The sequence below is a fragment of the Tauraco erythrolophus genome, chromosome 1 (assembly GCF_009769465.1).
Source record: "Tauraco erythrolophus isolate bTauEry1 chromosome 1, bTauEry1.pri, whole genome shotgun sequence".
Lineage (NCBI taxonomy): Eukaryota > Metazoa > Chordata > Aves > Musophagiformes > Musophagidae > Tauraco > Tauraco erythrolophus.
The window spans coordinates 60075199-60088761 of NC_141465.1; the positions used below are offsets into that span (position 1 = coordinate 60075199).

At 50.2% G+C, this 13563-nt stretch overlaps 1 protein-coding gene across 1 annotated transcript; it reads right to left on the reverse strand.

Annotated features, from left to right (window-relative positions):
* Positions 1-655: 655 nt before the first annotated feature.
* Positions 656-2074, reverse strand: CHST7 (carbohydrate sulfotransferase 7). Its single transcript, XM_086609813.1, has one exon. The coding sequence runs from the start codon at positions 2072-2074 to the stop codon at positions 656-658; it is 1419 nt and encodes a 472-aa protein (XP_086465939.1).
* Positions 2075-13563: the final 11489 nt, after the last annotated feature.

Here is a 13563-nt window from a genome sequence, read left to right on the forward strand (position 1 = left end):
CCCTTCCCTCGGCCGGCGCCCCGCTCCGGCGGAGCGGCAGAGCCCGTCCCCGCCAAGCCCCGGGCCGGCAGCAGCGGAGCCGCACCCGGCCCCGCGGCTGCCGCCCTCCGGCCCGCCCGGGCCCCGGCACCGCGCTCCGCCGCAGCCCCTTGGAGACGGTTCGGCAGCGCCCGGCGACGGCGACGCCCTCACGGCAACAGCCCTTGAGCCCCCCCGGTCCCTCGTCCAGAGTCTTCACTCGAGGGGGGGTTGAAGTTTTTGAGGAACACCCGTGCTTTGCACGCGGTGGCGGTTTCACGGCGAAAGGGCTCCGAGATGGACGCCGCGCCCAGCGAACGTTCCTCTGGCACGGAACGGCCCCGCCGCCCCCTCCGCGCACCCCGGCGCGGGATGCCCGAGGCTCCCAGAGGGAACGGCTCCACCGCAGCCGGCGGCGGGGAAGGGAGCCGCGGACCCTGCGGCGCTGCCGCTACCCGAGGCCGCGGGCGGGTCCGCTTCTCCCAGGGCTTGGCGACTCCTCGCGCTCGGTTCTGCCCGACAGCGCCCGTTCCCCCGCACCCGCCCTCCGGCCGGTCCGGGGCGCGCTCCCCGCCCGGCCCCGCGCCGCCTCCGCCGGTCCGGCCCCGCTCTCCCCGCCGGCCGCGGGGCGGCGGCGCTACCGGGCGTCGCCGCCGCTGAGGGGGTAGGCGAGGAGGCTCATGGCCTCGCCGCAGGCGGCCTCCACCTGCCGCACCTGCTGGCGGCTGAGGCGCTCCCGCCAGGCGTGGATGGCCTCCCGCGCGTCGCGGGCGGAGATGAGGAAGGGCCGGTCGGAGGAGTAGGCGGCGCCGCGGGTCATGTTGAGCACGAAGGCCTCCAGGGCCGGCGGCACCGACAGCCCGGCGAAGCGCAGCAAGCGGCGCAGCTGGGCGCGGGGCTCCCGCACCAGGTCCTCGTAGCGCAGCTGCGTGTAGCGGCGGCGGAGCCAGGCCGGGGCGCGGCGGGCCAGCAGCAGGTCGCGGAGCCAGGCCTGGCAGATCACCTCCAGGGCGCCGCCGAGGAAGAACTCGGCGCGGTGCTGCGGCTGCGGCGCCCGCCCGCCGCCCAGCAGGCCGGGGGGCAGCAGGAGCTGCTGCTGCTGGTGGCGGGGCGGCCCCCGCGGCTCGGCGCGGTGGCGGCTGCGCAGCACCTGGATGCTCTCCCGCAGCAGCGCCTGCCTGGCCTTCAGGCGGGAGTTGTGGACGGCGCGGGGGTCGCGGAAGAGCTGCACCACCCGCAGGTTGAGGCCGGGCTCCCGCAGCAGCGGCAGCAGGGCGCCCAGCTCCAGCAGCCGTACGTCCTTGATGACCACCACCGGGTACTTGCGGCACTCGGCCTCCAGCTCCCGCAGCGCCCGCGGCGGGCACGTCTCCTCGCAGGCGGCGCCGTCGACGAGGCCGATCTCCCGGCGGGGCCGCGGGGCGGCGGGGCAGAGCGGCGGCGAGCAGATCACCTTGTTGGTCCGCCAGCCGAAGATGCCGGCCGTGGTCAGGTTGGCGGCGGCGGGCGGGGCGGGGGCCAGCGGGTCGCGGGGGCCGGGCGGGGCGGCGTAGAGGCGCAGGACGGAGAAGTCGCAGCGGAAGAGGGCGCGCAGCATGTCGCGGAGGGCGCCCTGCAGGCTCAGCGCGTCCCCCGGGTAGAGGGCCTGCCACAGGTGCCACATGGGCTCGTAGAGGTAGAAGACGTCGGGGTGCTGGTTGAAGAGCTCCCCCAGGAAGGAGGAGCCCGTGCGCCAGGTGGCGTGCAGGTAGATGTGCCGCTTCCCCGCCGCCGCGCTGCCGTTACCCGCCGCCCCGGCTGTGCCGCCGCCGCCGCCCTCCTCCTCCTCCTCCTCCTCGTCCAGCGGCGGCTGCTGCTGCTCCCATCCCCACTCGCTCAGCGCCTCCTCCAGGCTGGGGCAGCGCCGCAGCAGCGGCTCTTCGTCCGCCCTCCCCCGGCCAGACCCGTAGTCCAAAGCGTAGGGCACCAGCAGGAGCAGCAGCAGCGTGTACAGCACCAGCACGGCGGCGAAGCGGCAGTGCTCCCCCCGCCACCGCCACCGCCGGCGGCCCTTCATCGCGGGGGGCGGCTCCGGACCGCCAGGGCTCCGCCGACCCTCTGGCTGCCGGAGGGCGGCTCTTCGCGAACAGGCAAAGTTAGCGGCGGCGGGGGGTGTGGGCTGCGGGCGGTCCTCCCCGCCGGGGAGCACGCCCACGGGCACGCCGGCCAGGCTCGGGGCCGCCGGCCCCGCCGCCCGCCCGACGTCGACGCCGTCTCCTTCTCCTCCTCCGGCTCGTCCTCGTCCTCGCAGCGCGACGCGACGCGGAAGCGCCCGCACCTGCCCCCGCCGCCGCCGCCTGAGGAGCCGCCGCCGCCGGCGGGGTGCGGGCTGCCGCCGCTGCCGCTGCGCGGGGCGGGGGGCGCCGGGCCGCCCCTCGCCCGGCCTCCCTCCCTCCCCCTGGGCAGGGCCCGAGGGGCGGGCTCGGCCACCTCGGGAGTCACCCCCGCCCTAGATGGGGCACCCGGCAAAGGAGGTGTGTTAGCCCGGACGGGTACCGAGCAGCTGAGAGTGCCCTGAGGAGGAGCGTTCGGTCCTGTTACCTGCCAGCTCTCCAGAGAAAGAACATGGGCCAGGAACGGAAAGAGGCGCAAATGTGTTTTTAGGTTGCGTGACAGCTATTAAAATCTGCAGTGGGTTTCGGAAATACTGCAGTTTGGCGCTGCAGGGAGCCGCGGGATTTTTCAGCCACGCTTTTGTCTCCGCGTGCGAGCTGATGGGATACGGACATCTCGATCATGACTCATTGCTCCAGTTTATGTATCTAAAAGTTTCGTGTCTGTCTGAGCTGGTCAGCCTTTGCAGTTGGCAGGCAGAAATGGGCAGCCACGGAGGGACATCCAGCCTGTCTTGGATGTCCGATAGCCTTCTGATAACCCTCCTCTTTATTAACTACAGTGAGAGCATAACGTTACCGGCTCAGGCGTAGACTTCTACTTTTTAAAGACATCTAAGATTAGCTTAAATAGATCTCGTGGGATGGAGAGTGAACAAGAGGTTGACTTCAGGTGTTTAAATTAAAATGTACAGCCTCAAAATCTCCAGCCCAGCCCCTGCCAGACCTTGGAAGATGCTTGCAGAAAGAGATGGACCACGGTCCCGTGTTCCTGGTTAAGGCATCCACCTGGCAGGAAAGCAATGCCCCCATCCTGCTGACTGTAGTGGGGCTGCTGACTGTTATAACCTCTAGGCAACGGATGCCATCCTCTGTAGAACACTTTAAGTACGTTGCATGGAGTAAAATTCAGTGAGGATAACACAATTCTCACTCTCGGCGTGTGATGTTTTGACTCCCAGGAAAGTCTATGTGAAATGTATTCACTTGTAGTAAGGCGCATGCCACAACCTTAGTCAACAAGATCACATACAACAGGGCACAGAAATGACCTACTAGTTACACAGGTTCTAAAAATGTTCCTTCTATTGTATAAATATATAGCTGTAGTCTGCAACTGCTGCACTTTTTGCTGAATGTCTGGCTATTAAACGGTAATCTCATTTCAAATTTATCAGGCAACGTACAAGGAGCACAAAAAAAAAGTGAGAGAGAAAGCATGCTTCTCTTCTGTCCAGGTGGCAAGGCAGCAGTCTGCCTGCTAACACTTTACTTGACCTCTGCTAAGTAAGTGTTAAAGACGGGGCTTCCTGCAGTTTATGGCGTGCTGAGTGAGGAGGTGGTGCCAAACAAGACTTGTAGGCTCCTGAGCAAAAGAATGTAGAAATGATGACATCGGAAAGGAAATTCTGCCACACCATACATATTCATCATGGCTTTGGGCTTTTTAAACAGTGAGATACACCAGCCTGAGTTTCAGCTCTGATGCTGTAAAGGCCAGGATTTCATCCAGATCCTCAAGCAAATAAAGGAGGACGACAAAATAAAAACACACCTGCCAAAACCAGGTCACAGGCTTGTGAAAAAACCTTCACTTATCCAAAGAACGTGCATATCTAGTGTTTCAAAGAGGTGTCGCCAGCGTAGTCAACTTCTATGGCATCTTGCAAAATAGTAATTTTGGAGGATTTGCCAAAGTGGGATTCTGAGAAATGCAGATGAGAATGGATAGTGCTGGGCTGCTGACATTTTCCCTTTGTAAGACAAAATGAAATACTGAGTCGGCAGTAGAAGCAGCACTGTCACTGTCAAAGGAGCCACAGCACAACACGTTACCTTACACTAGTTTTGTATTGTTTTCTATGATACATGCTTGTCTAAAAACTGCCTAACTAAAGTAAAGCTGTCTTGAAAAGAATGAGACTTCTCACAAAGTAAGATGGTCTGCCAGACAACTGAGAAATCATAGAAATAAAACTGCATACGCGTTACGCTCATTTTTTTCAGACAATGGAGATACAAACTTCTGTGGCAACTGTTCTGGAAAAACCAACAGACACAAATCGCTTTACCACAGGCTGCATCTTTACTAAGGTAAAGTCACAGGCAGTTCTTAAATGATTACCAAACCAAAAAGAATCACAGTAGGTGTTTTGTTCTGCACCTCCACATCGCTCCCTCTACTGAAAGAGGATTAGCCTGTAAGTGTTTACTTCAGTTGTTTTGGGTTAGGGCTCTTTTGATGAGATTCCAGCAGAGCCAGTATTCATTCTGCAACCAAGCGGGTGCCTGAGCTAGGCTCGAAATTGCTGAGCTCCAGCCTTCCTGAGGGGTCACATGAAGCACTCAATTTGGGCGTTGGGATGTGGATTGCTGGTCGGAATAGAGCTGGAAAGAGATCGGCTTTCGCTTTTCTTGCTTTTCACTTTTGTATCAATTTGTTCTTTCTTCACGCAGATAAGGGGGATGATTTCCCCCATTTAGGCTTTTTCAATGAACCGTGAAGACACCATTTACAAATACAGATGATCTGCGTCTCCTGCCAAGAGCAGGACAGTTCAGTACCCAAGAGAGGCAACTGGGTTCTTCTCCAGTGATCTGTGAAGCAGCCTACCCGTTTGCCCTCTAGCTCCTGCCTTTTCTTGGTCATAATTCTGTGCTTTATGGTATTTTATAAAGGGGAAAAAAATAGGCATAACGTGTTCTGCATAGTTTAGTACAGCAGTATTTCCTTTCTAGTTTCCAAGCTTGTCACTGAAAGTACTGGCTGTTTTTAAATCTAACATAGCATTGGCTTCCTGTGTATTATCTCTCTAACTTAATTTTTGCTCTTCCGTCTCCCACAGCACTTCTACTGACAAGAGTAGACAGTAAATGCTGGAACACAGCGTTTCAGCCTCAGAATCATTTTTATCTTCTCAGCAGAGGTTTCAAAATAGAAATAGTTGCCTCTATATCTAGCCGTCTTTTGGCTCTTGCATGCTCTTGTCATTTTCAAAGAGCGCTTTGTGATTAAAAATAGCTTGATTAGCTGATAAAATTAAATATGCTTTGCACAGGGAGCACCACCCTTAAACATCCTGAGCACTCTGCTTGCGCATACTGTCACTCACAGGCTTCAGCCAAAAGGAAGTTTGTGGTTAATGGCAGCTTAAAAAGCTTCAAGAAGCCGACAAACTAGGACAATGTTTTTGTCTTTGAAGCTGCTTTGTCATCAGATGTTTCGACATGTGCAATACCACATGTTTCACATGTGAGACCAGTCTTAGTAGCTTAAGTTTCAGAAGGGACATGTCGAGTATAGCGGGATGGAGAAGCCAGTCTGCGTGAGGTGCAGAAGGGATTTTTTGCAGTGGAGATTCCCCCAAAGCAGAACAGAGATTGAGGGCTGGCAAAAGGTCAAAAATATCACAGAAGTTTTGAGAGACTCGCTGGAAATTTAGAGGGTATGAAGAAAGTGGGAAGTTGGGCAAAAGGAGAGGGGACTTCTAACGCAGGGGCTGGTGAGCAGCCGGGTGGAAATGACTTCAGATGCAAAGCCACCTGCAGAAGGTGGTAATTCTGCTCTCTGCACATACATCTGAGGTCACTCTTCAGTATCTCCAAGAAAGATGAGAGAATGGGGCAGGAAAACTGGTGTTCACGACTGTCTTGGTCTGTGTTCTCCTTCTGCTGGTTAAACTGGAACAAGTTCAGACCTCTGAGTTTGTGGGCTGATTTGAGAGAAGGCAGGTGTACAGCTTCAGGTTTTGGTTAATAAAATCAAGTAGTCACCATGCGAATCATACAACCCAATGGCTCTCTGCAACAGGGCAGGGGCAATAGGAAGGTATGAGACCCCTCAGTGCCCCTCCAGACTGAGAGGAGCTGGCAGCTGAGATTTGGGACCGTGTGGAGTTGGAAGGAAGGAGGCATGTTCCTCTCTCTCAAATTTCCCCAGTTACCCCTCTTGATGGAGAACTGGTAAAGTTAAGTGTAAAGTTATGTGCGGTGCTGCTCTCCGCTGCATGCTATAAGAGCCAGGCACAGAGCATGAGTGGGGCAAGTGTTGAGATGATGCCAAAACCGGCACTGCAGCCTGCTTTGGGGCTAAGCGATGCTTGATGGCATGGTCCAGCATCCCTGAACTGACCGCAGCAGCCTGGCAGGTGCCCAGCTAGGGGAGCTCCTCCGTGGCTGAGAGAAGCAGATACATTTCATTTCCACTTCTGATTTTTAAAAATGAACCTGTCACTAGTACACTACACTGTGAGTGTTGCAGTGGGGATTGTCTGTGGTCTTAGCTGGGATCTCCAGTTTCCCAAGACGGGGTGTTGTGGTTTAGCCCAGCTGGCAGCTAAGCTACCATGAGGTCCCTCCTTCACTCCTCCGCCTTGGTGAGGTGGAGAGGATAAAAATATAACAGAAGGCCTGAGGGTTGAGATAAGAACAGGGAGGGATTTCCCACCAGCCATGGCCACTGGCAAAATGGACTCAGCTTGGGGACAAAAGAATTTAATTTGTTAACGGCTCATTCAGAGAGGATAATGAGAAAGGAAGCCAGATCTTAAAAACACCTTTCCCCCACCCCTCCCTTCCTCCCCGATCTACCTCCTCCCCCAGCAGCACAGTGGGACTGGGAATGGGGGTTGCAGGTCAGTTTGTCACATGGTATTTTTGCTGCTCCTTTCTCAAATGAGGAGGACGCCTTATACACTTTTCCCCTGCTTAAGTGGATCTCCTCCTCACAGGACAGTCCATAGACTTCTCCAACATGAGTCCTTCCCTTCCTTATCCATTGGATTGCTCCAGCATGGGCTTCTTCTCCACTGAGTCACAGCTTCTTAGAGAGCTGCCGTCCACTTCAGCGTGGGGTTTTCCGTGGACTTCAGATGCATCTCTACTTTGTTGTCAGTCTCCGGCAGCAAACGGAGACCATTCTCTATGATCTCCTTCAGGCGCAGGCATCTCTGCTCCAGCGTGGGATTCTCCACAGGATGCGAGCAGGTCTCTGCTCCACTGTGTCTCTCATGGCTGCAGAGGGGCCACTGCAATCTCACCATGGGCTGCAGGGGAATCTCAGCTCCGGCACCTCCTCCTGCTCCATCTTCGCTGACCTTGTTGTCAGTGTGGCCATTTCTTTCAGGTCTCAGTCCTCTCTCTGCTGCAGCCATGCCGGGCCTGATGAACCTCAGCAGTCCTGGCAGGATAAACTCTGCCCAGGGTGCACCCCAGGAGCTTTGGAACCATCTCCAGTCATGTGGAGCTGTCCCAGCACCGGCTTTTCACTGCAGGTCCAGCCCGGTTTGAGCTCCTTCTTTCCCCTTCTTAAAAAGGGCATTCGCAGAGGCACTAATTGGCTTGACCCTGACCTGAGTGGGATGAGGGGGGTCTGACCTGGCCAGAGAGTGGTCTGACTGGTTTGGAGCCCGGGAAGTTTCTTCACAGCTACTTACTTTTACATCATCAGTGATCTTGTGAGCACCTGTAACTTCCTCTAAGAAAATAAGATAGTGCCTTTGTTGGAGGCAATAGAAAATGCTACTGGGAAATGCAACAAGAAAATGCAGGAGATGGAAGGCAGAGCAAAGCGAGTATATGAATTGTATATGTATGGGGCTCAAGAGGGAGTTCAGAAGGAAAAATCTGTTGTTATTTATAGCAGTGGAAATTCAGATAAATCGGTAACAATGAAAGAATAAAATATCTATTCCACGATGCAACTCAATGCTGATGTAAGTTGGGTATTTCTAAGTTATGCCAGGGATGACTTTAATCTGAAGTCTTTAAGCCTTTCCCCCACAGAGTGTGCTCTCTTATCCCATTAGCAGTGAGACAGTCATCTCACAACCCAGAAAGGGGCTTATGCTACACAAATAGCCAGCACCTCTGTCGAGCCTCCCGCTGCCTGGCAATTTACGGTAGCTGCTGAAGAAAAATTATTCCGATGGTAATGTGTCTGAGGTCTCACAGCTTCGAGTACAAGTGCCTCAACACTAAAATGTGTGAGAAACAATTGGTTTTAGTGGCAGAAAGCGTGAATCTTTTTCTGTTTCCTCTCATTGTCACAGACTTACTGTTGCTGAGTTAGAGATGCTGATTAAGAATAACAGCAAGCTTTCACAACTCAACAAATTAAGCCATTGTGTCGGTATAATTAGGGAACTAAATCTTTTACAGTTCAATCAAGCGAAGAAATGAACTAGAAAATTTGAGATCTATTTTTAACCGGGGATTATTTTTTTCCCAAAAAAAACCCCTCTGACAGCCATTGTAACAAAATACTTACAACTCTCCTGTGCCATCATAAGGCAACACTTTCCTGCACAGAATATACTTTTTAGACCGAGAATCTATCTGCCTTTTTATTCATTTCAGTCTTATGTGCAAATCCGTACTGGCATGCGCAAATGAAAATGCCAAGGGCTCAATCGCTGCACCTAGTGTATAAATTTGTCCCATCAAGTTTTCTAAAAATCATTTTGTAAATTCAAAATTTCTGATGCAAATTATTTCCAGAAGATGTTACTGTGTCCGTATGGGAGAAAGACAAATGCCAGAATGTATAATTCACTTGAAATTTATTCTTGTGTATGCTTGTGCCAGATGATCTAACTTTTATGAGGAAAATGTTAGCGGGCAAAAGGTAGCGATTTTGGGAAACGCCTGAGTTCCTGGAACCTCTGGGAACCAGTTTAGCTCCCTGGCTGTCCTTACTGGTTATTAATGAAGAAGTCTTCCCTGGGTTTGTTAACGCTGTTAATTGGGGTTTCCCGACTTGAATGGTAGTCAGCAGTCCATAATTTCTTTTTTTGAGTTGTCTAATGGGTGCAACAGATTGAAAAATTGGTGGTAGTCTCTTGCTTTGGGCCTTCACAACAAGCTTCACAAAACCTGGCCAAAGGGATCATAGCATAACTATGCGGCTGCAGCGCATCGTTTAGTTAGGGATGCATAAATATGCTTAAAACACTATATGAAAACTATTTTGGTTTGACTGTAACCTTTATCAACAAAGAGCGTGCACACTGGCTAACCACATTTCCTCAGGCTCTGCAGGACAGCCCTCCTTAAGTTTCCAGTGCCACCATTTCATTTCATTTCATGGCTCCTAAACGAAGGTCTTTGTGAGTACAGGCATGTCCAGCCAAAGTTGAGCCCAGCTGAGCTGATCATAAGCTGCTAAGTATCAACAGTTTTAAAAGGAAATCTTCATGATTAAGGTTTAAAATAAGCTTTGACTACATATAGTTTATTATACTAAAAACTGGAAGCAATAAGCTGTGTTATTTGTATGTGAGGACAACAGAAGGTTTCCTGGTAGGACCCCCATGCGTGCCCACATGTGTGGAGGCTCGTGTGTATCTGTAACAAACAGAGACAACTGCACTGACGTGCACATCACTATCATGGATATCTTACTTCTACTCACTCTATCTGAAGTTTGTGGTTGTCAAAGGTAAGAGAGATTTGCTTCTCAAATCTGCAGAACAAGGACAGGGTGCTGCTGTCTTGCAGTCCCAGGACAAGCGTCTGCTACCTGCACTTATTGTGGGGAATGAGCTCTGGTGGAAGTAAGAAGTAAAGGAGGTATCAGCACCCTGGCAGAAAATAAGTGATTAGGACAAATGCTTACACAAGTTTTCTGGGAAGGGGGGACTGCTTAAATCTACTCTGGGCAGTTTTTGGTGTGGAAACGCTGTCAGGCTCTTTGCTGCTTTAGCTATGCAGACAGTTTATTGCAATTTTAGGTTTTATATGACTGTAAAAATTGTCTAACAAAATTTACTGAAGCTTTAGCATGGAAATCATCTGCTCTTCTGCTCTCACAGTAGCTTCACTCTTACAATACCTATTAGAAAAATGAAGAGAAAATGCACAAACTCAACTCATTAAACAAGTGAGTCAACAGAAGAAAACCACACAGTAAAAGGTCATTACAGGATATAGTGGCTGATTTACAAATGAGAGATAACTAATGTTCTAGCTGAACAACACCAAAAATGTTGCATGCAATTGCAGAGCTGCTGTGCAAATTAATTTCAATCATGCAGCTCAAATAGAAAGCATCTAAATGCAGCCTGAAAACTTGAAGCTGATCTCAGCAAAGATTCTGCAATGCTCCTCTTCTACTTCCAGAAGAAATTCCTGCTCATTCTGCCTGTCGCCTTTGGGCTGCCTATAGAAATGTTCTGGGAAAATCTGATCTCTGCGTCTCTGATCTCTGGAATTATCCTCTGTCCAGGCAGGCTTCCCACATCATTTATTGACTTCTGGGCTTGGTTGTGTGGAAGAGAGCATGTAGGCATTATTGGTAGTAGGACTGAATTCATCTAATCAGGCTGCTCCAGCTTGCTGGCCATGAGGTTTATCAGCCAAGACCAGAGTATGTATTTGAACTCCCTATACCTCTGCTCTGCTTACAGAAAACTTTACTGTAGTCTCCTTTGCTGTATATATTTTTTTTTGGTTGGTTGTTTTTTCTTTTGTCCTTCCTTCACTCTCTTCATTCCTCTTACATATGGGCTTTTTTTGTTTATCCTTTTGCTGAATGGTCCAGTCACCCAACCTCCAGGGAAGAGCATTGACCCATCTGAGGCTGAAGCAGCTGCCCAGGCAGGAGTTACAGAGAGCTGTTCACATTTATTTTGGTACTGGGGTGAAATGGAAGGAAGCCCCTATTTTACATCTTGTTTTGACAAATTGCCATACTTTGTGGTTTCATTGTTTGGGGATTTTTTTTTGTTATTTCCGTTTCAACCTCCCATTTGGAAACATCACCTGAAAACACTGCAAGACTACTGGTAAAACAGGCAGAAAATTTTACTAGATTTTCTCATATTTTGAGTATTTGAAATTGTTGCTGCAGCAGAGTTATGAAGGTAAGTTACCTCAAGCAAAGTAACTTGGATCTGGATCTTTCCTGACTGATGGCCTCAAGCTGGGCTGAAATGAGGTCCTGGGCTGTGGGCAGAGTTGGGAGGCCCTGGGGTGGGCTAAGCAGGGCCAGTGGTGTCTGTGGGTGCCCTTGGGGGCCTGGCACTTGGTAATTGACAATTTTCTGCACTCTTGCCTTTAATTTCTGCCAAGAGTCACTTTGAGGGATGTGCTGGACACTGACCTACATCTGAGCTGACTCACTGCTGTAAGGACCAGGCTCTCCCACCTGTACTCACTAAGAATTGCTGAAAGAATGGAAATAAATATACTAGTGGGTTATTGCCTTGTAAGGCTTAGTCCACACCCTCGTATCCCCAGAGCAAGCATAACACAAACATGGCAAGGATATATCTACTCTGAGTCTCCTTGATGCACCAACAGCTGTTTTGTAAAGGGAATGGGGTGTTCTCTTGATCATCAAGTAACTTCTCCTCCATGAAGTGTCATGCCTGCTTCTGAACCAAGCAAAACCAGGTAGCTAAACAGTCCCTTTACATTTCAGCTATTTTGGGGTTTTATCTACTCAGTCTTGGTAAAAAGACTTCCAAATGGTTTTCACTCAAGCTCACAGTCTACGGTGTGACTTGAAATAAAGGCCTTTCTTAGCAGTGGTGTCTCCCTGCCTCTTGAGTAACTCCACCATAGCAGACTTTCACCTGATGAACACTGAGGACCTCCTTTGAGGCTCTAGTCTGAGTTATCTCCTGAGGGGCACCTTCTGAATACACAAACCAGGTCAGGAGTACCTGGCCCTCTTGCAGCTGTCCTGGGCCCTGACGTCCGTCCTTACGGACAGTCATCAAGGGTATCAATCAACTCAGCCATGCCTCATACTCATACTTGGGAAACTCTTTAATCTCACTTCTCTCATTCTTGATCCATTTTGTTTGTTGCTCTTCATATAAAGCTTTTTTTTTTTTTTTTCTAATTTGCAGCATGAACTCTCTCCATCCAAGACTACCTTGGGCTTTGATGTACCACACCTTACAGTACCAATAAAAAGGTTTTATAGGGCAATCTAAATCACCACTTTTCACAGTAGCTTGGTTTTACTGACTTCAAGGGTTCAGATGATGCCTAGGGATTGCTCAGTGCTATCCCTCTTCTTTGGGGGAAGCCTGACAGTTATTCTGCAAGGAAGTCAAATAGATCAGTTTGCTTAAATGTTTTGCCTGGGATCTAAGATGCCCTGTGTCTATTTACTTGGTTAATTTATCCTGTGAGAGTCCTAAAAAAATCAAGATTCTCTTTAAAAGGCTCCTGTAAAAACAATTAAAGTAATTAAAATTATCTGTGTTTGTGTTAGGAGACCTGTTTTTCTTCCCTGTGTGGCCCAAATAAGAGCTCCCTGTGATCTGAGTTCCAGCCCTACGCGTCACAGGATGCAGTTTTACTGCCTCGACCACAATTCCTTCTGCCCAATAATGTGCTCAAATAGAAAGCGTTTAACGTCTTCTCTGATTTAATTAGTGATGCCTCCAACCGACTCATGATGAAAGTAAAACTGGCGTCAATGCCAAACCGTGAGGATTTGCTGAACGTTATCTGTCTCAATTTCTGCTGCCATCGAATGAGAAGGTGGTCAAGAAAATTAAAACTATTATTTGATATGTTTAATAGATTATAGTGACATGTCTCAAGTTTTCAAATGATGAATGTTCATCAGTCGTCAGTACCCTCATCAGCAATCAGGAGGTAAGCAGATAGTTTTTCAGCTGAGAAAATACACAGGTTTCCACTGTAATCCAAAACATCTTAAAACAGTATTTACAGGAAATTAAAAGTGTGAAAGTATTTTAAAATTCTAAATAGGTTTATCTGTTTCAGTTTGGGAAAAACCCAGACCATATGAAATATTAGCACATGGGTAACACTTCAATCGTAATTAATTTGCCAATCAAGTTGAACTACTGTCTTTCTGTTATGATTTTAAGATGCGTAATTTTGCAGTTCAGGAATAAAAAAAAAATTCATTTTCTCAGTCTCTGTTTGAATAACATAGCTATTATAACAGACTAAAATAAATTACTTAAAACCAGAAACAGTATTTCCTGTCTGCACCTTGCAGTTCTCCTGCTCGTATTAACTCTGTCTGCTCTTCACATTATCTCTTTCTGTGTCAGGCTGAGTAAGTCCAGAAGCAACATCCTCGGAAGGAGACTCTGGATGCGGCTGCGAGAATCATAAGCTTAACAACACGAAACAGCTATAGTTATATGTTACCCGTGTTACCTATCTATAGAAATGGGATTTA